Consider the following 26,340-nt stretch of genomic DNA (forward strand, 5'->3'; position numbering starts at 1 on the left):
TACCAAAAACAATTTCGAAATTGGGTGGTGTCACTTTCTCCATTCTTGAGTTGCATTCCTTTATACATTTGTACCATAAATGGAAAAATTGGTGAATTTTCAGTTTCCACACTCTAACTTTTCTTTGCCTCTACTAAATTTTATGAAAACTTAGGTGGTGTTTAACTGACATCATTCTCAAGATGGCTGATAACTGGTTGTCATTGAACAATGAGAGCACTCAAAAAACCCAAGCAAAATTTTAAAGGAAACAAAACATTAGTAGGTAAGAATTAGTATGTTAACCTTGCATATTTACCAGGATAGGGGCATATGTGCCCCATGGACACATTCTTCTATGGCCATATAATTTTACCCTTATTTGTCATTCCTTCATTCTGTCATTCTGTCATTCCATCTTTCGGTTATTCTGTCATTCTTTCATTACGTAACAAACAGTTATACAGATTCTTTTAAATGCCTTCACATTTTGAGCTGATTTTGAGTATGTAAGTTTACTATGATTCAGTTGACGTCTGGTTCTGCTCCATTGATTTATGACAAAATCACTGACTTTGAACTTTGAAAAGTTCGTGAAATTTTTTTTTTAGTTCTCAGGTTTCTACCAAAAGTTGCTTTAAGCTGTTTTTGCGAGTACAGCCATTAGTGTCGTCCTTTCATATTTACGGTAGTTTTATTTTGAAACCTTTCAAACTTTCTTCAATATCCATATAAAAAAAAAGATAGTTTGATTAAAAAAAGTAAGTTTTCAAAATGACATTCCTAAATTATAGCAAATAAAATGCAAGTACAATCTTCACACCAAATATTAGTTCTATTGATTGGTCATTTACATGTATGTTATAGGCAAACCTCATTTACCTTAGCAATCATCATTAGTTCTATTCATGGTAGCTAAGTGAAGGACTCTTCAGCAAAGTTATAATCCATAAAAAGTAAATGAATTATGGCTTCATGTTAGCTAAATAGAGCTCATGTTTTCTTTCTGCTAATAATTAAATAAGACAAAGTCAAGGCCGTAACTAGGCAAGTTATTTTAGTGAGGCAAAATAATTGAGCCGAGCGAAGCGAGGCAAAATTTTTTTTTTGGAGGGTATGAAATGAATGGTGCAAAATCCTGCATTCTAGGCATTTTTAGAAGGTTTGATAATGTTTTGAATTTGGACACTTTTTGTATAAATTTTTCATATTTTTAAGACTTTTACTAACACCAAATATTTAACAACTTTATTTAAATTTATATGTAAGATAATCATCCAAATATCACTGATTTGAGTCTGCTGTCAGAACATAGAACAAACATCGATTCAGTAGAGTTTTTTTCTATTGCTGATTCAGTCAAATCGTTTCAGAATCATAATTTGGTCTGCTGATATCCTTATCGCGATGAACATGGAGCATGGCAAGACCGCACAATCTCTCGCCACTGATGCATGCTCTTTTCCAAGTTTTCAGGCAGTCTGTGTTTCTAAGGGTAGCATATTATCATCAACACAATGATCAATGTCTTCTTCCAATTCCTTCTCCATCAGCAATTCGGTAGCAGCATCGGTAGTAACAGGGTGTTTTTTTTGCAAAAGGTAATTAAGCTTTCCTGTAAGCACCATCATACAGTTGCAGTTTCAAAAATATCAAACTCGCTTTTCTGCTGACAAAGAGTAGACAAACTAGGGATAGAATGAGATGAGATACATGTATATGATTCTATCTATAGAGTAAGTATATCTGATATGGGTACAGGGGAAATTGGAATGGAGTTTTTGACGTTTACATGTAGATCCGTAATTTCTAATTATTTCTGAAAATAGTTGGTGGTATTTTAGTTACAGAATCTATAAATTTAGGGGTTAGGGGTTGGGATGTTCGATTCCGTAACCCCGAATATAAACAAATTAAATTCCGTAGTCCCGAATAAGTAAAGACAAAATCCTGTGTTCTACCATTACTCAATAATATCAAATTGGAATATGGGATATTCTTTCAATTTTTAAGGTTAAAGAAACATGGATAAAAATTAATCCATGCATGTTTCATATTATTTATATTTTATTTATCTGTAAAGAGAAAGATTAAAGTTCGTGGAATGAATACGCAGACAGGACTACCCCCTTGCGATGCCCAGTACTTGATTTGTCAAAAGTTGGTGAAACGGAGAAATGAATACGCAGACAGGACTGCCACCTTCCGAAGACCAGTACTTGATTTGTCAGTCTACTTATCGTTTTTGGATTGTACTAATGAAGTTATATGCAATACTCAGACTCTGTTCACAAAAAAAATTAGTTTAGAATTATTCCTTCTTTACCTTCAGTATCGCTTTTCCTTTCTCTGCAAGAGCCTGTTTTTAACTAAAGATCCATGATGATTATCGTTACTAAGTTAATGTTATCGAGAAACATCACCCGTTGAGATGCTGAGTTATATGCAGGAAGAATAGTTTATAAGGAATGATGACAAGTTATAAAAATCAAGGTTAAGACAGACCAACAAATGGCTAAAACCTATTATATTCATAAATATGTATAAAAAAAAATAATCAGTGTCGAAATTTTAGTGAGGCAATTGCCTCACTTGCCTCAAGGGTAGTTACGGCCTTGAAAGTGAAATCATACTAGTTACACAATCTTGACAATTGGGACATTTCAATGAATTTTTGTATTTCCATTTTCCAGAGTTACTTCCCCTGTCAAGGGCATTTGACTGTACTTTAAGCAGGAGACATTTATTCAGAAAAAAAGAAGTTAATTTATACTTTATATTTTCTTGGTGAGAAAGTTTTTTTCTGTACTATACTTTGTAACATTTCTATTTGTTATAATTCTATTATTAAAACTGAAATGGAAATGGGGATAGTGTAAAAGAAACAACCCCAACAATGATCAGAAAACAGCTGAAGGCCATCAATGGGTCTTCAATACAGTGAGAAAATCCTGCCACCGGAGGTGTGCTTCAGCTGGTCCCTAAATTAAATGTGTATCCATAATTATTAATCAACATATGAATATTTATAAGTGTATTGATAATCATTGATATCAGTAAATGTGGAATAGATTCTCAAATGACTTGTCAGAGGCAACCAACATTTGATCTCCAGTTTTGAAAGACATTGATGAAATTTTCAGGACAAGTTTAAATTTGGCAGACATAATTTTTTTCAGATTTGGAAACAGTGCTTTGTATGTGAAACTAATGTTGCCAATAAATAATATTATTTAATGGATTTAAATAAAAATCATCTAACTTATTACTTGAAAAAAAAAAGATTTGAATAAAAGGAGCAAAATGATTACTGTCCAGTATTTTAAAGAAGGTATTTAAAGAAAAAAAAACATAAACAAAATCTTATGTTATTTGAAACAAAGTCAAGGGGTGCATATGTTTTTACCCTTATTCACAGTATCTCATGTTTCATATGAAGTGAAGTATTTATATAATAGGATTTTTTGATTTGATTACATGTTTAACAGGATGGTGACCTTAATTCTTATTTATAAATTGATACTTTTTATATAGGCTAAATATTCAGCATATTTTAAAATTCATTTTATTATATTTTCTGTGTAAATTTTTTTTTTTTATTAAAAAATCATATTAATAATATTATACAGTATTTTCTACAGTAAAAAGAGGATGTTAAACATATGTTTTAAAAGTGTTATTTGTTATCTTTCCTTTTCACAAGTCATTTGTTATTATTTTATTGTCCAACAAAACAAATCAATAAACTATATTTTAATCAGATGTGTTCAAGTTTATGAATATTAGGTTATATTGGAAAACTTGAGTTACTCCCCTTGGTTATTGCTCTTCATCATTTATCAATCAATACTATTGATCAGATGGACTTCACAGCTGTTCGGCTTCTGTCTGTCCTTTTATATTGTATTTATCTATTAATTTTTACAATTTTATTGACGGCATAAAATTACCATTAAATCACCAATTTCAAAAGGGAAAATTGGAAATAAATTAACAGGCGTCAATAAAAATACCGGTCTATTTTATTTGTCCTCAAATAAAAAAAAAGTGAAATTGACACAATTTTCTATCTATTGACAGTTGTAGCATGATTATATCAATAAGAGCTAAATGTGAATGTTACACATTTAGCATTCCCGATCAAAAGACAACTATGTTATTGATTCAATATTGGAAATCTCAATACATGTTTGTGTACACAAAAGGCAGTAATAAGAACAGAGCTTTCCTAGTCCTCTCTCGGAATCAGTCTGTTTAACACAGATTATATTGGGAATGAGAGTTAACCCATTAACCGAAGACAATCATTTCTCCAGCTACAGTTGAGTGTTTTAATTAAATTAGATGATTGGAAAATCTACTGTTTTTCATCAATGTGTCAGCTAAATTTAGAATGATTGCCAGGTTGTAAAAATTTGAGCATTTTCCACAGTCTGTTGCAGGCAGACTTTGCCAATGGAATTATTAATGTTGCGATATTAGATATGGATTATTACCCTGGATCTATAAAAAAAATCTAATTAATAGGTGATCTAAGTGTTTGTGTTGATGACTAGTGCTAATTAAACCGTTATGTTTGTGTTGGAATGTGTGTGCAATTCATCCATGTTTTCCTCGGATAAGCTCTTAAAAACAGGTAGGGTTATATTAGATGTATTTTGGCATGTTATGATTGTAGTTGATCACTGACAGCTTCTGTAATGGAGGTTGCAGATTTGATCAGATAATATTTTAGTAACTTGATATCCATGTTTAATTTCAGACTACATGTACTAAGTACAAGTTACACAACATTATCTTCCCAAGTCTAAACTTTAATTTCTGTACAATTTCCATGCAATGGAATCATTTTTGGGTGTTATTTTTGAATCTTTGGAATTCTTACATCATGAATTGTTATTTTGGAAATTCCTCCAGTTTTTACCACAGTAATTAGTGGTTGTAACATCCCTGTTTATATTAAGAAACTAAGCTATTTTAGTGTGAAGGATGATTATCTAAACACAAAAATAATTGCACAAATTTTCTTCTATAGCACATGTTAATTTTACCGCCAGCATAAAGCCAAATGTTGTCAGTTGTTCATTTGCATATTAGCATAATCAAAATAGAATAAACAAGTTGTTTAGGGTTGAGCTAATTTCGAGCTTGTCTATATTGATGATATAAACTTTCTATAAAAATCTTTTTAATACATCTTTATATTAGGTAGACTTTCTACAAAATCTCCTTTTCTGCAAACAATCTCTTTAGACATAAACTGTTATGTGTTTACTGACTGCCCTAGGGCACTGATTACTCTTAGCAGGTGTTAGTCACTTAGGGCAAACACTTGGTTATAGCGTGAAAGTATACTATTGACTACCATGGTCATAGCAGTATATTTGTAATGGGTTTATAAAAGATACAAAAACATTAGGAATAGACGTTTTGCAAGTCTACCATTTAGATTGCTGTCTCATTGACATTGGTCCAACACCTCTGTTATTTAACAATGTTTTGTACATGGAAATTCACAATTCCTTGAAATTATCTAAGCTGTCATGCTTTGATGTGGTTTCATACCATATTCTCAAGGATATTATAGTATCATTTTAATTGAGGCTGTCATAATCAATGACAGGTTTCCTTTCCTCATTTTAAAGGAGAGAAAATATGCCAAGAAAAAAATCTATACGGAAATTAAAAAGAGTGTCAAATAAATTGAATTTCATTTTTTTTAAATGGATTTCCTTGGGGAATAATTTGATAACCAGAGGTTCAAAAGGTTAAGACATGGTGCTACACATTTTATGGAGTAACACAGCTCATTTATAATGATATTTTTTTTGGTACTAGAAACAGACAGGATCTTGTATCCACACACATTTGTATGATATTTTCATAAATTGACCATGGGGTTGTCCTTTCAGCATGCCATAAGGTATGATTTCAAAAAAATTTCATTCTTGAAGACATTTGCAGCTAACTCTTTTGATGAAAAGCCTAGTAACCATTTATACCATTTTTCAGGGTGACATGTGATTTTTCTACATAATATACCACATATACTGTTCCCATTGATCCAAGAAACAGCACGCATTGTAGAGGAGGGGGCATTAAGGTTTACCCTTTTCCATCTGAACTTCCCTAGTTGGTTTCTGTTTTCTAACATTGCCTCAACCAAATGTTATGAAACATATGCACACTGCTTATTACCAGAATACTCAGATCAAGTTTGAATATGGGTGGAGTAACTTTTTAGTTTGGAAGATATGTCCTTTATAAGATTATATGCAAGCAGGGACCTCATGGACACATTCAAGTGCAAGATTATTAAAATGTAACCTTGAGTGACACCACAGTATCTATTAGTATTAATCATCCCAATAAAGTGGCTGTAGTTATGCCCCTTTATCAGTTTAAATGCAAATGGGGACATTATCTGTGTCACATGGACACATTCAACATTTATTTTTTTAAACAAAACTCCTCAACAATGTGTTAACTGTCTTACAAATCTGTACAGAGAGTTTATTTATATATTTATGCAATGTATGATTTCTCCAAACAGATGAATCTAACAGAAACCGTTTGATTATAGAAGTAAAGATCAAAAGTGCAAGATTACAGTATGTAACCTTGAATGAAACACTACAGTATCTATAGCATTAATCATCTCAATAAAGTGGCTGCAGTCCAAAGATAAATTAAAGTGAATCACCTCATCACAGCTCTGTAGGTTAGGGTTAGAAATGTCAGGAGTGTACTAAAGTCAACAACAGAAATCTTAGATGGATATAATAGGCATTGAACTGGCTGTTGTATAGATATAAAGTCATAATGGGGCTAGTTTAATGGAACCACATAAATGATAAGTGTAAACAAACTCATTTTTGTGAACAATTTATTTTCTCTACTTTCATGACTTTTGCAAGGAGAAAAAATATGCAAAAAGATCACCTCAATTTTGAGAAAATACATAAAGATAGAACAAGAAAAATAGAAAATTGTGAACATTAAAGAGCTACACGCAAAACAAAGGACATGTATTTGTGATAATAATTTGGTTTAAAGTAAAGAAATCTGAAGTCATATCAAATTTACTAGACACTTTAATTTAAGAATTAGGAACTGTCAATTCTTTTCCTAAGGCCTTATAATTAGATGTCAAGCCAGCACTACTAAATTGATAAAAATTTCAATCAGGTGTTAGCTGCTGCAATCTTTTTTACATCAATGTATTGTAAACAAACATATGATAACATTCGAACAGTATAAAAAGCATATTTCTGGAACAATATCAACAGCATTGCTCAAGATTATATTATTGGAGAATCCAACACTTGAAAATCTATGTTGCAACTTTCAGGTATCTGTTTCTCTAATTTGTCATTGTGATAATATGTGATTATGCACATTCATGTTACAGCTGTTCGACTCATGTTACTGCCTGAAGAATCATATTTGTGCTATTAACTACTACTATATTGTGAGTTCCAGTCTAAGTTACCACTGTCAATCAATTTTATAATGTTGGGTTTTGGACTAGGTTGTTGAAGTTGACCCTAGCTATGAAGTTTTTGGACTAGACTACAGTAGTTCAGTGCAACTTCTGTTTGAGTTTGAAGACTATTGCTGTGTTTAAGACCCTTTGGTGGCCCTTACCTGTTTTCTGCTCTTTGGTCGGGGTTGTTTTCTCTTTGAAACATTTCTATTCTCTATTTTATAGGTTACCGTATTCTATTTCTTCTTTGATTATTGTTTCACTAAAAGATACTGCAGTCTATCAGTGCTATGTTGGTTTTTTGAAGTGATGGTTACTGCAGTTTATTTAGTTTCAATTCCAGGTAATGGCTGTGTTTTACTAGTTATCTTGCTGAATGTGGGTGGTTATCTCTGGATACTCTCAGTACAGGGTTCTCATTAAAGTGAGTCCATGAGTCCTGTACTCATTAAAATCTGTCTGGACTCACCATTTTCAAAACTGGTGAGTCCACAGATGCATCAAGATTGAAACATTTTGTATAAACTGAGCATAGTCATTGACAGTTAAACACAAATATCATCATTTTATAGCAAAAGTTTAAAAGTGATCTGAATTTAATGTCATTTCATTAATATTGCTCTGTTAGGAAATGGAGACTAAGTTATTACATTATATTGCAATAAAATATTTTCTTCTTGCTGTTTGACTCATCATGGCTAAAAATGGCGAGTCCCTGGACTCACCTTCAAAAATCCTTAGTGAGAACTCTGCTCAGTGCATGCTACTTTATTTACCTGGGTGGTCAGTAAATCTATCCTCATAAAAAAATCCCAAGGTACAGATACCTTATCTTACTTGCAGACTTTGAAAGGCAACCAAATGAAGAAAAAAAACACCATGTTTTGGGGCATTCAATATAATTTGAAACATTTGCAATAAAATCTGAACAAATCAATTTCCTTTCACAAATAAAATTGCACTTAAAAATCTGTTTAAACATAAAGGTTAAGCTTTTTTTTTTTTATTAATCTGTAGAAATAAGGCTTGAAGACATTCTAGAATGTAATAATTTGTAAACAGTCAATTGATATTATTTAATAGCACTTGAAAAATGAATTCCCATTGGTAAATAAACAACTAGGAGTGAAATATAAAGTTGTTTGCCAAAGAAAATTATGGGTTAATAGCTCTGTTGTTTTTCATGTAAAATACAAATATTTACAAATTTACTTGTAAATAGTTTCTCCAACAAAAGTCAATACAACGTGCAGTAGAGGTTAATTACATACTGTTTGTTACATGAAGTGCCCATTGAAGCTATAACCTTGGGATTGAGTCATATGATTTTTATCTGTTTTACAATCAGGCCTTGCAGCTTGTACATGTACCTGAATATCTTGTTTCTAAATCACTAAATATATTTTACCTTAAACCTTTTACATGAAGGTGAAATAAGATATTAATTCCTGAAAATTCAAATATTATTGCTTCTATTTATTACATGTATTGCAACTTTGAAGAAAGTAGAAAGTGTGGGATAAATTATTGGGAATTCAGAGAAATCTGCACACAGATATATGCATTAGATATCAGTTTGTGAGCTCTTATTACTACAAACCTCATTCAGTCGCATTATTTGCATAAATAAAAACCAAGCAATAATTTCTAAATTTACAATATAAATTGATTGAACTACACAAATCTTGCCTAATTACAATCTGCTAAAACTTTATCCCTGAAACCCAAAACTCTCTCAGATGCTATTAAAACTTTTTAAGTCATGGTAATGCTGCAAGATGATCATTAAAACCAATAAACAGAGCTATCAGTATTGATCACTTGTGTTTTGTAATCAGATCAGTTTAACACCCCAAGAAAGTCACTTATCCTGCATTTGTTTTAACAAATTGACAGACAGTCCATTCAGTGAACATAATTTCTTGGATGCATGTGATTTAGTTATGTAAATTTGTTGTTTATTAGTCTGGCTGTCAAGTCATCTACTAAAGATCTGCTTAGCCATTTCTTAACAATTTATGTCTGTTGTCTTCAAAATCATGATGAGATTGTCTTTTAAAAATAAGAAGAAAATTGTTCCTATACATGCCATAACTGAAATCACCTGAAAAAATATTACACCACTATTCTAGGTATGGAGTAGGGTAGAGTGAACACAAACATGTTGGACTCACAAACTCGACTTTAACAGTCACAATTCGAACATTGACTTTAATAGTGTTTATTTGTTTTCAAGGGGGGGTAGGGGGTTCGTCCGAACCCCCCCCCCCCCTGGCGGCGAGTATGTGAATAGTAGTCTCATTAGCAATCATACCACATCTCCTTATTTTCATAATACCGTATAGCGGGTTATTTTCGCGGGTGTAAAATTTCGCGATTTTCATTGAATAAGGTATACGAAAAATTTTGGCGGTTATTATTTTGGCGGATTCTTCATTTTTAACATTACCTTTGCATGTGCACTTTTAAATTGGCGGAATTTATTTTGGCGATTTTGTTCTTTCCGCGAAAATAAGCGAAAATTTACACCCCGCGAAAATAACCCGCTATACGGTACCATTATTGTATTTTGCATTCACCATTATGAAAATCAAGGGAGAGAACATGACTGAAAAACAAAGCTATATTGATATTGTTTTTCTTTAGGTAATACAACTATATCTAATAAGCTAAGACATGCTTGAAAATAGCTATGGTACATGATGTTTCTTCATTCTAAAATCTAAATCCCACATGCTTGAAAATAGCTATGGTAAATGATGTTTCTTCACATTCTAAAATCTAAATCCAATATTGTAACTAACAAGTCTAAATTGTTTACACGATTGTACCTTAGCCTTCTTTAACAGCATCATCAAGTTTTTTTACTGTAATTCTTGGTTCTAATACATAGCTTAGTCATTTCTGTCTACATTCAATTGAAAATGAGTCAGCGTCTTTTAAAGTAATGTCTGAGATTGATCAATATAGGCCAGACTTCCTCTAAAGGTTTTACCTCTAGTGTGGGGATCTAGAAATAGAAAAGGGAAAATTCCAGTGGGAAAAAAGGGTCCAAGAACTATTTTTTCTTTCACCAATTCAACTCTGTAAGAATATTTAAAGTGTATGGTTTAGTTCATTGATTATTTGCCTTTATTTTATTCACTCAGCTCTGTGCATGCAATACCATAAAATCGTTTTATTTGGGCTCAAATGTCTTAAAATGAACCTATTCTTTTTTGTAAAGAAAATGTTATCAATGATCATTGATTCACACTTTATAGAACTTGAAGCCATCAAGTCCTCCCCCATCAACCAATATTCATATTTCACCTTAACGTGTCATCTATTGATGTCTTTTTTTTTTATTGAGCCAAGAATTAAATCACTACATAACTACCGTTAATATACTAAGTACATATGTTGATTAATAAGAAAATTCCTGTGCTTACATCTGTACATATTGACTCGGCTTTCATCATCAATTTTAGCTTTAAGAATCAAATTATGCTCAGCAGACCTTCAAACTTGCAGCCTGTAAGCGTTTATAAATTGCTTCTACTACTTAATTAAGATTCTAGCATTGAGAAGAAGGAACAATTTGATTAGAGCTCCTGCTTAATTACACACCGAGGAAATTGCTTTTACTTCAGTAGTATTTTTGAAAATGTTGAACTGCCTTGAGAAAATTTATTGATGATAATTATTGTTATTTAATTATAAGTTTGTTATCACCCTATAAAATAGTGGTAAGAAGTGGCATTACACTGTAATTTTATACTGAATTGCCATCTAATGTATATTTTAAAGATGGTTTGCAAGATTTCAATGCATGATTATATTTATATTCATATAACATAGAATTGAGACTGGAGATTGGAAATGTTCATTTAAGAAAAAAAATAAACTTTTGATTGAAGCACAAATGACTAAGACATAACTAACAATGGGACACGAGTCTCATGACTCAGCAACATGCTAATTATGTACAGGATGGAAACAAATTAACAACTTATACAATAGGAAGGTCCTGCAATAAATGCTATTATTAAATGATATGAGCAAATAAGCCCTAATACGGATAAATCATCATGTGCAATACTAAAAACGTTCCACTGTCGATATAAATCAAGATTTAATATTGCTCTTCGAACAGGGCCAATACGGAAAAAAACAGGGCCAATACAGAAAAAAAGCGGGAAAAAAGCCGTATTAGCCGGACGTTCACTTCCTGTTTTCAATTTTCTTACACCATTACTTAACTTTAGAAGTATCGTTATGCATAAAAACATTTGTATAATATATTTTAAATTAAAGTCATAAAATAAACAGGTTAAATGATGTGCAATGTTTTGTAACGTCTTAAAGTTTTGAAACGTAAAAAACAGGGCCAATACAGAAAAAAGCAGGAAAAAAGCTGTATTGGCCCATGGGCTAATACGGGACATTTACTTATGGTTTTTAATTCTCTTATAATCATTTAATAAAAGTGTTATAAACTGGCTGTTTCTGTATTGGCACTGGTATAGATTCTCTACGGTGTAATTTTTGAAAAAAAAATGTAGTCATTGGATTTCAAAAGTCAGTTTCAACAGTTTTTGTCTCGCATACCTACATTTGTTAGGCATGCTGTTTTCTGCTAAGACCTAGTTGCCCTTTTCAGCAACATTAATAGATTGTTAAAGTTTGTTTAAGTGGAACCAATAATGCTATGTCAATGTTTTAATTTTTATATGTTGTTGTAAAAGCATTGACACATCATTTTGACCCTGCACTCTCAGTCCTCGTCCTGTAAATAATTTGAAACTTTTCTTACTGTGATAAGTTTTAAAGAACCTACTTATGGTAGGGTAAAATAAGAATGATAATGATTTCAATTTTTTTTAAATTTTTCATGTTTAGAATTCAGAAAGCATTTCTATTTAACTGAAATATTTAAAAGCATTACTGAAAATATAGTTTGGAGACCCATTTGCTGAGAATCGTCTGCTTGATGGTTGCTGACTCGCTGTAACTCATTGAATATTTATTACTGAAAAAAACAAACGTGTACATGTCTTTTGTTTAATGATCTCTAGTGCATATGTCTCAATGCATTTAAAAAAATCATAATGAACATTATATTTCAAATGCTTCATTCTGTATAAACTATGTACATCTATACCTAGTCAATAATTGACGCTGTATGTTTTGAGGAAATCAATAGTCTTCTTTCACATTTTGTTCCAGGTTCATAATTTATTGATGTATTTTGTATTGTAATCAAATTTCTGATGTTTTTCACTGACTTACATAAGATTCAAATCAAATTATTTAATGGTATTTACGGGAAATCCACGATTTAATACTTCATCCTGTTAATTGACTGTTCAACTGCGACTAAAAATCACATATTGGCAGTCGTACATGGTATTTGAACAAGACAGTGTGTTTTAATCAAACTGTGAAAAAGCTATTCTTTTAAATAAATTGTTGTTCATTTGAGATTTTAATGAAATTTTCCTCACATAAAATGATTTGATTAAGACCATAATGGTATAGCTTGTTCAAATAACAGGCCCTTGATGCAAACACGTTGGCTTATTTTGCCTGCAAGATCGGATTACTTTCAGAAAAGATATATTTAATAGCTTGTAATTTGGTATGTATCTATTAGTGTCTTTTCTGTCTGTGTAAATAGTACTTAAATGTATTGCCAAACAGAACAATTTGAAGCTGTATTGATGTATTTGTATTCTTATTGAGGCCCGAGTGGAGTAACTACCCTAGGTCATTTGGTCATGTTTTTAAAGGTCTCAGGTCACTAGGCATCTTTTGAAACTGTTTTTAAAAAAAATTTAAAGGTCACATGCAGGTTGTCAGTTGCATGCCCACCAAACCCTAGAGGTCACAGGTTGGATTTGACCATGTTGAAGGCACCTTATAACTTTTCATTGAATTGTTTATTTCAATTGAACTAATTGCCAATAGAGAAAAAAGGCATACAATTATTATACGACCGCAAATTTTGAAAAAAATTTCGTCGTATATTGCTATCACGTTGGCGTCGTCGTCGTCGTCGTCGTCGTCGTCGTCGTCGTCCGAATACTTTTAGTTTTCGCACTCTAACTTTAGTAAAAGTGAATAGAAATCTATGAAATTTTAACACAAGGTTTATGACCATAAAAGGAAGGCTGGTATTGATTTTGGGAGTTTTGGTCCCAACATTTTAGGAATAAGGGGCCAAAAAGGGCCCAAATAAGCATTTTCTTGGTTTTTGCACTATTACTGTAGTTTAAGTTAATAGAAATCTATGAAATTTTGACACAAGGTTTATGACCACAAAAGAAAGGTTGGGATTGATTTTGGGAGTTTTGGTTTCAACAGTTTAGGAATAAGGGGCCAAAAAAGGGCCCAAATAAGCATTATTCTTGGTTTTCGCACAATAACTTTAGTTAAAGTAAATAGAAATCAATGAAATTTAAACACAATGTTTATGACCACAAAAGGAAGGTTGGTATTGATTTTGGGAGTTTCGGTCCCAACAGTTTTGGAATTAGGGGCCAAAAAGGGACCCAAATAAGCATTTTTCTTGGTTTTCGCACCATAGCGTTAGTATAAGTAAATAGAAATCTATGAAATTTAAACACAAGGTTTATGACTATAAAAGGAAGGTTGGTATTGATTTTGGGAATTTTGGTCCCAACAGTTAAGGAAAAAGGGGCCCAAAGGGTCCAAAATTAAACTTTGTTTGATTTCATCAAAATTGAATAATTGGGGTTCTTTAATATGCCAAATCTAACTGTGTATGTAGATTCTTAATTTTTGGTCCCGTTTTCAAATTGGTCTACATTAAGGTCCAAAGGGTCCAAAATTAAACTTAGTTTGATTTTAACAAAAATTGAAACCTTGGGGTTCTTTGATATGCTGAATCTAAAAATGTACTTAGATTTTTGATTATTGGCCCAGTTTTCAAGTTGGCCCAAATCGAGGTCCAAAATTAAACATTGTTTGATTTCATCAAAAATTGAATAATTGGGGTTCTTTGATATGCCAAATCTAACTGTGTATGTAGATTCTTAATTTTTGGTCCAGTTTTAAAATTGGTCTAAATTAAAGTGCAAAGGGTCCAAAATTAAACTAAGTTTGATTTTAACAAAAATTAAATTCTTGGGCCTCTTTGATATGCTGAATCTAAACATGTACTTAGATTTTTGATTATGGGCCCAGTTTTCAAGTTGGTCCAAATCAGGATCTAAAATTATTATATTAAGTATTGTGCAATAGCAAGTCTTTTCAATTGCACAGTATTGTGCAATGGCAAAAAATATCTAATTTCACAATATTGTGAAATAGCAATTTTTTTTTTAATTAAGAGTTATCTTTCTTTGTCCAGTATAGTAAGCAAGAAATATCTGCAAGAATTTTTTTTAATTGGAGTTATCTTTCTTTGTCCAGAATCAACTTAAATCTTTGTTATATACAATATACAATGTATAATGTATATTCACTTTTTACTACCAACTGATAAATTTGAATAATCTTTACCATTCAGTGATAACAAGCAGTTTTTTTACATCTTAATATTTTATGATGTATTTAAATGAGTAGTAATTGTTGCAAACTCCATTAGAATATTTTAATTGAAATTAGTTTTGGTATAAGGGAAAGGGGGATGTGATTAGAAAATTGGGTTCAATTTTTCTCATTTGAAATTTCATAAATAAAAAGAAAATTTCTTCAAACATTTTTTTGAGAGGATTAATATTCAACAGCATAGTGAATTGCTCTAAGAGAAAACAAAAATTTTAAGTTCATTAGAATACATTCATTCTGTGTCAGAAACCTATGCTGTGTCAACTATTTAATCACAATCCAAATTTAGAGCGGAATCCAGCTTGAATGTTGTGTCCATACTTGCCCCAACCTTTCAGGGTTCAACCTCTGCGGTCGTATAAAGCTACGCCCTGCGGAGCATCTGGTTACATATGAAATGAGTCCAACTTCAAATGAGACTAGACTGCAGGAATATGTCATCTGGTTTGAAAACAAGTTGATTATTAAATGTGACTGGTTGTTTTTTACACAGCTAAGTGATGTCACTGCTGTCTGTTTGAAATTGGCTATTAGAGTATTTGACACAAGATATTATTTAACGAACAAGGAAGTCCTTTTAACTATAGATGTCAGTCTGCTCTGTAACAGACTAATTCATCTCATGATTTATTTACAGTACCCAAACAATAGCAAAGGATATATTCACAATAATGCTAAATAAACAAAACCAGTTTGATTTCTTGACATAAAAACAGAATGTCAACATATACCAGTAGTCTAAGCTGGGAATAGTCGAGGAAGTGGCAAAGAATTTAATGTTAAAGATTAGACTCCTTTCAATCATTTATCAGAAAATTTATATGAGTTTATAATCCTAAAGGTTTAACAAGTCCATAAAAACAATGATTCAATTTATATATAATGGATATAGTTCAGCTTCATTGGATTGCTCAGCTGAAGCAATGTTTGTTTTCGATCTTCTTTCACATTTATTTCAGATCTCTTTTAACTAGGAATGCCAGTTTCCTGGTGAAAGGTCATGGTCCTCTTCAATTAATCTGGCTTCCTCCAGCCATACAATTTGCTTACAGGCCGTACAGTGACCTATAGTTGTTAATGTTTGTGTCATTTTGGTCTTTTGTGGATAGTTGTCTCATTGGCAATCATACCACATCTTCTTTTTTATATGATATAGCTTTGCCTTCTCCTAGAATTTTCAAGAGTTATTCCATGTTTCAGGGAAGTGTAACCTATACATATAAATAGTGAGATTGTCATTTGCATGCAGTAGAATACCGTAAAGCGGGTTATTTTCGCGGGTGTAAATTTTTGCCAATTGAAACCATCACATTCAAAGGCATTCATAAGGTTTTGAATCCGCCAAAATAAAAAAAAGGCAAAATATTTCATATACCGTGTTAAATGAAAATTGCGAAATTTTACACCCGCAAAAATAACCCGCAATACGGTAATTTCCAACCAAAAAACCATTGCTTTAATGTTATAGGGGGAAATAATGCGCAATTAAATATATATGGAATTTTTTATGTTTTTTTTGCTATTTACAGAGATGGAAGACTTAGAGAACAAGATCAGATCCTAGCTATAGATGGACAGCCACTAGACTTGTCACACCACGAGGCTATCCGCATTCTTCAGAGTGCACAGGGACTTGTGCAGTTAGTGGTAGCCAGAGGACAATATCCAAACCAACAAGGGGATCCTCCACCTAGTCCCCACAAACAACAGTTGTCCAATGTACAGTCGGAGGGTTCAGCCGATATGGTTGTAAGTTGTTGTCCTACTTTTAAATATATGCAATAGGTCTGTATGAGTTTCAGAAACCATTATTAGTTTGATTAATTCAAGTTGAGGTTATTGTGAATTCATTATTATTCATTGGATACCAATTTTTCGTGGATATCATGGTTACTGCGGTACCGCTTATTGAAATTATCAAAGAATTACAAATTTTATATTCATGCAGACTTTTGGCAAAACAAGAAATTAAAAATACACGAAAATGCAAGTTTTCCTCAATTCACAAAAAATTGGTACCCATGAAAATAAATGAATCCACAGTATTGATGAATGAATGAAAGGTATGTGCTGACATACTTATAATTCAGATTCTATTCAGGTAGTAGCTACTTTTACTTTTACCTTTTGCACTGATTAAAATATCTCTGATTCAGGAGGAATTCAGAGATTTTGTATGCATCATAGGTAGAATCTTCAATAGCGCAGTAAGAAATTGATGACAAAAGACATCAACAGTAGGTCAGTCATAGTCAAATCTGGTGGGAGTAATGTCTTTAACTACAATTTGTCTGTTTTATCTGTAGTATAACAGACTAATGATGCCATTTTGAAAATGTCATTAAAAGGAAATAATCGTTTTCTTTCCTTCTTGAATATTGTACAAGACATCACTTTATCAGATAAAGTTAAATGGACTCATTAAATGCAGTGATTTTACACATTTAAGTAGATGACTTTTATGTCTTTTTGTCCTTGTTTTATTATTAAGGACAAGTAGACCCATTTGAATTAAATAACATATACACAGTGCATTATTATTGATCAGGCTGTAACATGTTTTGTTTAATGGTATTGTATTGTTAAATGCATTTTCTGAACCGATTTCTATTGTTCAGTTTTATGTGTGATTGAGATAAAAAGGGGGAGGGATATGATCTAAAAAAATTAATAATCAAACCAAATTTTCTTGTGTCTGTCCAAGGTTATATAGATAGCTTTGAACAGCTAGATCAGACGTTATTTAATTGGATTCACACATACTTTTAGTAAGCTATGTTCTTAAAACCAAAAAACACTGTGATATGATCAGTATCTTTTGTGGTTAAACTGCTTATCTAGCATTTAAAAATAAGAGGATGTGTAATGATTGCCAATGAGACAACTCTCCACCAGAGACAAAATGACGCAGAAATGAAGATCTAATGTCACTGTAGGGTGTTCAACAATGAGCAAGCCCTGTACTACATAGTTAGCATGCAAATGTCTAGAGGATGTTTGGAGTGGATATTCTTTTAGTTTTCCCTGCTTGTGAAGTCAATCATTGAGATCTGGATTAGATAATTACAGTTATACAAGATGGCCTGTTTTATAATATATATAAAGATCTATCCAAATAGATCACCTTGACCTACATTTATTCATCAAAAACACATATTCATTGCATTGTCTCAAGGATATCAGTCAATACTAATGAATCAATGACCCCATCTGGACAGTCTTGAACCTAGAGGCTTACGCATGTCTGCCAAATGATTTGGTCATAACAACCTATATTTTTATGTATCATATTTCCACTTATATTGTAAGTTTATCAATCAAAGCATTTCTGATATAACTAATACAGACAAGTGGATTATCTCATCTAGATTCTACCATTTCTGCTTTATAACATAGAACCTGAGTTACCTATGTAAATACTTATTTGTAAATTAACAATCAAAGCATTTCTGATATAACTAAAACAGACAAGTGGATTAGCTCACCTAGATTCTACCATTTCTGCTTTATAACATAGAACCTGAGTTACCTATGTAAATAATTAATTATATCTACCTTGTAATGATTATAACAGTAGGATTACATATAAACAACAACAGACGATAAACACAACGTCTGTTTGATTAATTCTATATAATGATGAAGTAGATATATCCTAAAACCGGTACCATCAAATTAATAGCAGAGAATAATTAATGATCACTTCCAATTTTTCTGAATCAATAATTGCCTAATAGATAACAACCAGAGGTACCATTATATAGATTAAATTATATGCTTCTCAATCACAGTAGTTTTACCGTTAATTGTAGAGAATCTGGAGCATTTCATTTCGCACTCTAACTTTAGTAAAAGTGAATATAAATCTATGAAATTTTATCACAAGGTTTATGACCACAAAAGGAAGATTGGTATTGATTTTGGGAGTTTTGGTCCCAACATTTTAGGAATAAGGGGCCAAAAAGGGCCCAAATAAGCATTTTCTTGGTTTTCGCACTATAACTTTAGTTTAAGTTAATAGAAATCTATGAAATTTTGACACAAGGTTTATGACCATAAAAGAAAGGTTGGGATTGATTTTGGGAGTTTTGGTTTCAACAGTGTAGGAATTAGGGGCCAAAAAAGGGCCCAAATAAGCATTATTCTTGGTTTTCGCACAATAACTTAAGTTTAAGTAAATAGAAAATAATGAAATTTGACCACAATGTTTATGACCACAAAGGGAAGGTTGATATTGATTTTGGGAGTTGAGGTCCCAACAGTTTAGGAATTAGGGGCCAAAAAGGGACCCAAATAAGCATTTTTCTTTGTTTTCGCACCATAACTTTAGTATAAGTAAATAGAAATCTATGAAATTTAAACACAAGGTTTATGACCATAAAAGGAAGGTTGGTAATGATTTTGGGAGTTTTGGTCCCAACAGTTTAGGAATAAGGGGCCCAAAGGGTCCAAAATTAAACTTTGTTTGATTTCATCAAAATTGAATAATTGGGGTTCTTTGATATGCCGAATCTAACTGTGTATGTAGATTTTTAACTTTTGGTCCCGTTTTCAAATTGGTCTACATTAAGGTCCAAAGGGTCCAAAATTAAACTTCGTTTGATTTTGACAAAAAATTAATTGGTTAGGTTCTTTGATATGCTGAATCTAAAAATGTACTTAGATTCTTGATTATCGGCCCAGTTTTCAAGTTGGTCCAAATCAGGGTCCAAAATTAAACTTTGTTTGATTTCATCAAAAATTGAATAAATGGGGTTCTTTGATATGCCAAATCTAACTGTGTATGTAGATTCCTCATTTTTGGTCTTATTTTCAAATTGGTCTACATTAAAGTCCAAAGGGTCCAAAATTAAACTTAGTTTGATTTTAACAAAAATTGAAATCTTGGGGTTCTTTGATATGCTGAATCCAAACATGTACTTAGATTTTTGATTATGGGCCCAGTTTTCAAGTTGGTCCAAATCAGGATCTAAAATTATATTAAGTTTTGTGCAATAGCAAGTCTTTTCAATTGCACAGTATTGCACAATGGCAAGAAATATCTTATTGCAAAATATTGTGAAATAGCAATTTTGTTTTTAATTAGAGTTATCTTTCTTTGTCCAGAATAGTAAGCAAGAAATATCTAATTGTAAGAATTTTTTTATTTGGAGTTATCTTTCTTTGTCCAGAATCAACTTAAATCTTTGTTATATATACATTCACTTTTTACTACCAACTGATAAATTAAAATAATCTTTACCATTCAGTGATAACAAGCAGTTTGTTTACATCTTAACATTTTATGATGTATTTAAATGAGTAGTAATTGTTGCAAACTCCATTAGAAATTTTAATTGAGATTAGTTTTGGAATAAGGGAAAGGGGGATGTGATTAAAAAAATTGGGTTAAATTTCTCATTTGAAATTTCATAAATAAAAAGAAAATTTCTTCAAACATTTTTTTGAGAGGAATAATATTCAACAGCATAGTGAATTGCTCCAAGAGAAAACAAAAATTTTAATTTCATTAGAACACATTCATTCTGTGTCAGAAACCTATGCTGTGTCAACTATTTAATCACAATCCATAATTTAGAGCTGAATCCAGCTTGAATGTTGTGTCCATACTTACCCCAACCGTTCAGGGTTCAACCTCTGCGGTCGTATAAAGCTACGCCCTACGGAGCATCTGGTTATTGATGTTTTATTTGCCTTGTTATAAAAAAATGTGTAAGGGTTCCACGGAACCCAGTGTCTGGCCTATTTTTGCTGTAAATCGCAGGCTCAACAATTATGAGGAAAAAAATCAATAAAAATATTCCTCTTGTTACTTTTTTATGATTGTAAGAAAATCTAAGTCCATTTAAAAGTAAATTACAGAAAAAACGGAGTAATCTTTTTACCATCTTTACTTCTTGATACAATCTTATGATCATAAATAAGCTTCTGTCCAAGTTTGGTACAAACCCTGGATAGTTTAAGAAAGTTATTAAAATTTTAAAAACTTTAACCACAGAGTGAATGTAATGGTTCCCCGCAGAAAAACTAAGTCCATTTAAAAGTAAAATATGGAAAAAATGGATTTATTTATTTACAAAATTTACTCCTGGATACTATCTTATGATCATAAACAAGCTTCTGTCCAAGTTTGGTACAAACCAAGGATAGTTTAAGATAGTTATTAAAATTTAAAAAACTTTAATCACAGAGTGAATGTTTTGTTTCCCCGCAGAAAAAAACTAATTCCATTTGTAAGTAAAATACGGAAAAAATAGAATTTTATTTTTAAAAAATTTACTTCTGGATATTATCTTATGATCACAAACAAGCTTCTGTCCAAGTTTGGTACAAACCCAGGATAGTTGGAGAAAGTTATTAAAATTCTAAAAACTTTAACCACAGAATGAGTGTTTTGTTTCCCCGCAGAAAAAACTAAGTCCATTTATAGTAAAATATGGAAAAAATGGAATTTTATTTTTACAAAATTTACTTCTGGATACTATCTTATGATCATAAACAAGCTTCTGTCAAAGTTTGGTAGAAATCCAGTATAGTTTAAGAAAGTTATTAAAATTTCAAAAACTTTAACCACAGAGTGAATATTTGTTGATGCTGACGACGACAGAATGTAGGATCGCTAAGTCTCGCTTTTTCATCTTAAGTCGAAGGCTGGACAATGAGGAGATTCAGTTTAGTTGTCAATGAGAGAGCTATTCACCAGAGTTTAAATGAACTAGCCAAGGCTCCGTGTTGAAGGCCGTACTTTAACCTATAATGGTTTACTTTTTAAATTGTTATTTGGATGGAGAGTTGTCTCATTGGAACTCACACCACATCTTCCTATATCTAGTAGTAGCAACTATCGTATGGCCTTCAACAATGAGAAAAAACCATACCCTATTGCCACCTATAAAAGGCCCCTGCAGTTTATACGAGAAAACTATTTACTATAATTGATTGCAAAACAAATATGAAAGACCTGAATTAAAGACAACCACTGGCACTGTACTGTGTAGAGAAAACATAAGATTTTTGTTTGTCTGGGCCAATCCTTTTTCATCATATCAAATTGTGTAAGTGTAAAACCCATGTTATCTGTACAAGCTTTATATTACAGTCTTTGGCATATTCAGATCAATTGCTGTCTTTTTATATAGAAAAAAATCTTTTTTATTTTCTTTCATCAATGTTTTTAAACGATATATTGAAATTCTTTGATTCACATGATGTCACACATTGTAGGCACAATAGAACTAATGTCATACTTTCTAATCCTAATGAACTTGAAAAGGTTTCTTCCTGATTTCTACATGCTTATTTTTCCAATCTAAGGACAGGTTAAATTGCAAAACTGCTGAAATATATTTCTGATTCCAATTCTAACTGATTCGGGAATAATCTTAATCCATCTTAATATTCTGAAACATAGTTCGGACACATTTGAAAGTATTGACACATTTTTCAGTATATCTAAATTTCTCTAAGTAAAATTCGAATTTAATCAGAAATATTCATAAAAAAAATCAGAATGTTGTCAGCTTCATTCAGAAGAAATATCAGGATTCTAAAAAATTCAGACATTATTCCTTTTTAATTAGACATAAGATAATTGAAATAAAAACAAAGTATGTTTGTCATGGATTAGAAGACTTTGATCTTCTCATTAGTAAATGCAAGAATTCTTCTTCAATCAAATTATATACAAAATATAGTGACAGTACATGTATCTATTCCTAAAAAAGAATTGCTATGCATTGCCATTGGTTCATTGTTAAAAGGATTTTGTGTTCTTTTTTAATTTAATTTATATACATGTATATCATAACATTTAAGAAATCAACTGTTTATCTATTCTAAGCTTTAATTTCAACTCTGATTGAAAATGATGTTTTTCAAGAAAGTTAAAACAAATAAGTTTACTTCTTTAAAAAAAATGTAGTACAGAACTTAACGAAAGACAGACACATTTCTTATTAAAGAACAATTTTAATTTATTATTTCAAATCTATTTTCTTATTTAAATATTAAAGCTCTTGAATTATTGACAAGCACATACATCTATTTGTTTCAAAAGCTAGATATAAAGTAAATTTAGGTAGGGTGTCTGGTTACTCATAATGCAGCTTGAGACAATACATTTGTAGATAGAAATAAGGCAGTTGCTTAACTCTCAAGTATTGTTGATGCATAATTTTGTATTTTTAGATGTACTGCAAATTAATAACATACATATTTTCCTCTGAAATAGGTTATTTTCATCAAACTATTTTACTAAATTAATCGAAAAGTAATCGATGATTACATCCAATTCCTTGCTGTAATCGTTTAAATTACGATTTCATGTAATCGAAAATTTCTTCGATTACAGATTACAGTTGGTTACTTGAAAAAATATAATCAGTTACAATCGATTACGATTACAGATTACGATGACCCCATCCCTGATTGTGTTGTACCTTCTTGGTCATCTGTCTGTCTGTCATTCTCACATATAGGGTATAGGATTGCCAAAACCTGAACTTTTTGCTGATAAATGATAACAGTTCTATGTTAAGCTACCCTAGTAACAATTTTGCAGCTAGCAGCCATTTTCAGCCATGATTATTACAGAATGAAGCATACAGGATGTTCAAACCTATTTCCTTGCAAATGAACAATTCTATGATATTTTGATTTTATCACGAGCTCTCTAAAAAAAAAATCTGATGATGAAGCAAAGGTTAATCAAGTTGTCCATCCAGTCAGTATTGATTTTGATATATCTACCAAATTTTTTAATAGCTTTTGTTTAAATATAGACTAAATTGATCACTTGCAAGAAAAAGTTTGTTAACACATGATTTGGTTATATTGGTATATATAAATGTAAACTGAAAAATCTGTATATTTCACCAACATTTACAATGATCTGTCTCTAGTGGTATTGATAAATCAAGGACATTAGTAATTTTTGTCGCCTGCGATGGCGGAAGGAGATGTCAACAATTGCTGAGTTTTCTGCGTGGGTCAGTTTGATAGGAACTACTTAAACTTGTGATAGATCAATGATATTTTCTATAAAGTTGCATTACTATCAGTACATATCAGTTTTACAAGTATTTCCTGGCTCTGCCCCTTATGTAATTGTTAATCACTTTGACTTAATTTAATTAGATTGTCTTTTTTTACCCCTGCAAACACGTGAGACATTTCTTTGTGTCAACAGATCTTTACCTTAGTCATGAAATGAAAATAAAATACAACGTAACCTTTGACAATTCTGCTCTTTGTTTCTAATTTTGTAAACTGTTGCTTAAAATAAATGTGAGTTGTAATACAGTAATAAAGTTAGCTCAATTTGTCCTTGAAAAGAAGTACTTCCTCAAACAAAGTTAATGATTGGTTTAGATAAACTGTTTATGGGACATAGGTTTGTCTAGCCAGAAAAAAAAACCCAGTTAATCAATTCTGTCTTCAAAGCATTCTATTGAAACAGCTGCCAAATAATTACCACAAAACTTAGAAATATTATATAGCAATTAAATAAAAGGGGATGCTACAGTGACACTAGAACTTCGATGAAATAAAGTGTCGATTTATTGAAAAAACTAAAGTGTGGATTTAATGCAAATTCTTAAGTGTTTCAAATTGAAAAATAAAATGGAAATGGTTTGATGCCAAGAAAGATGTTTAAATTATCGAATGTGATAGCTTAATCCTTAATGATTTTATTTCGTCAAGTCGGTGAATATTGATGACATCAAATTATTAAGTCTTTTACTAGAGAAATGTCACAGGTCTCTACAATACCAAAGAGATGCATTTAAGAGTTGAATTATATAATATAGGAATTCGGTTACCATGGTACTTCACATATAAAACAGTAGTAATGATTACTGAAGAATGCCAAATACCAATGTATTGGACTTTGAGTAAAACATTTGATTCAGATTTCGTGCTGACAAATATTTATACACGATAATGAAGGTTAGTGTGGCATGTAAATGGCATCATCTATGGGACGGACATACCAAAATACTATCTGTGGTGCTGTACTTGCAGCCTTATGTTATCTGAAAGCTCGTCAAGATGCTCAAGAAGCATCATCGGCTTCTTCTGTTAGATCTGAACCAATTATTAAAGCAGAACCGGTAAAAATATACTTGAAATACACATATTTAGATATCGGTGATAAAAAGTAGCAAAAGAGTTTTATCCGTTAGATAAAATGTATTTGAAGTTACTACTATGTGCTATTAATTGACCACACTATTTTAGCTAGTTATGAATATATCTGATGCTAAAATGTGAACTTTTGCTTTGTAAAAAATTTGACGATCTAATAATAAGAACACATGCAAGTGTTATAGAAACAACAAAATTAAATTAAGTTTTACATTCAAATGATAAAAAAAAAGAATCAAAACTTTTCTTTTACATTTAAATTTGCTTTTTGCTTTTAGCTGAATACAGAATGGACTCAAATTGAAGTAATTGACTTAATAAATGACGGAACAGGATTAGGATTTGGTATTATCGGAGGTCGTAGTACAGGAGTAGTTGTAAAGACCATTCTACCTGGTGGTATAGCTGATATTGTAAGTACATTTGTACCTCAGACTGAAAAGGACAAACTCTCACGCAAGATTTTTGAAATACTTATAGATTATCGTTGATCATCTCAACAAGATTGATTTTCTCGCTTGAGCTGGAACAGCGAAAGTGAGAAAAGCAATCCAGTTGAGATGACCCATGATAATCTGTTTATCGCTATTTTACCTATGACAACGTTGTCAATTTCAATGTCAATTTCGTTAGCAACGCCACATGGTCTCCTTAGGTTCTAGTGATAATTTTTCCATCTCAAGCGAGAAGCATGATATGAAAATTATCACAAAAAAGATTAAAGGAAAAATGCACAAAATAGCGATAATGTGGATTCTTTTATTTTAGTGGAAACCAATTTTTGTGGATTGAGAAAATCTTACTTCTAGGACATTTGATTTTGTGCTTTCCAAAATCTGCATATAACACAATAGAAAATTCCTTTTTCATTAAACACGGAAATTGGTATCCTATATGAACAATAACTAATCCACAGTAGGCAAAGACATTACATGGTGTATGGTGTTGTATTAAGTATGTTGAAAATAATGTTAAAAAAATCTTAGAGGTGTAGATGGTAAAATATCTGTATGTATATATATTTTTTGCCACTACATCAAATGTGATACAAAATAGCTCTACTTGAGACAGTTTTAAAAATTTTCAAATTTAAAACGTGTGGCTTGTCTAGCTTTTTAAATATAGGATATTTAATTGTTTATTGAGAATGGAGAAATATTTTATTGCATTAGATT

The 26,340-nt window shown here is 31.4% G+C and overlaps 1 protein-coding gene across 7 annotated transcripts in view; it reads left to right on the forward strand.

Annotated features, from left to right (window-relative positions):
- LOC134681379 (multiple PDZ domain protein-like) overlaps nt 1-26,340 on the forward strand; it is a 158,504-nt gene that overhangs the window by 8,092 nt on the left and 124,072 nt on the right. For 6 of the 7 annotated variants that reach the window (XM_063540991.1, XM_063540984.1, XM_063541005.1 and 3 more), the window contains exons 5-6: nt 16,549-16,768; nt 25,444-25,578. In XM_063540991.1, the coding sequence (XP_063397061.1) occupies nt 16,549-16,768; nt 25,444-25,578 (355 nt within the window). Of the gene's footprint in view, nt 1-4,210; nt 4,616-16,548; nt 16,769-25,443; nt 25,579-26,340 lie in introns of those variants that run through there. The other variant, XM_063541022.1, reaches the window with a different exon arrangement.

The sequence above is a fragment of the Mytilus trossulus genome, chromosome 1 (assembly GCF_036588685.1).
Source record: "Mytilus trossulus isolate FHL-02 chromosome 1, PNRI_Mtr1.1.1.hap1, whole genome shotgun sequence".
NCBI lineage: Eukaryota > Metazoa > Mollusca > Bivalvia > Mytilida > Mytilidae > Mytilus > Mytilus trossulus.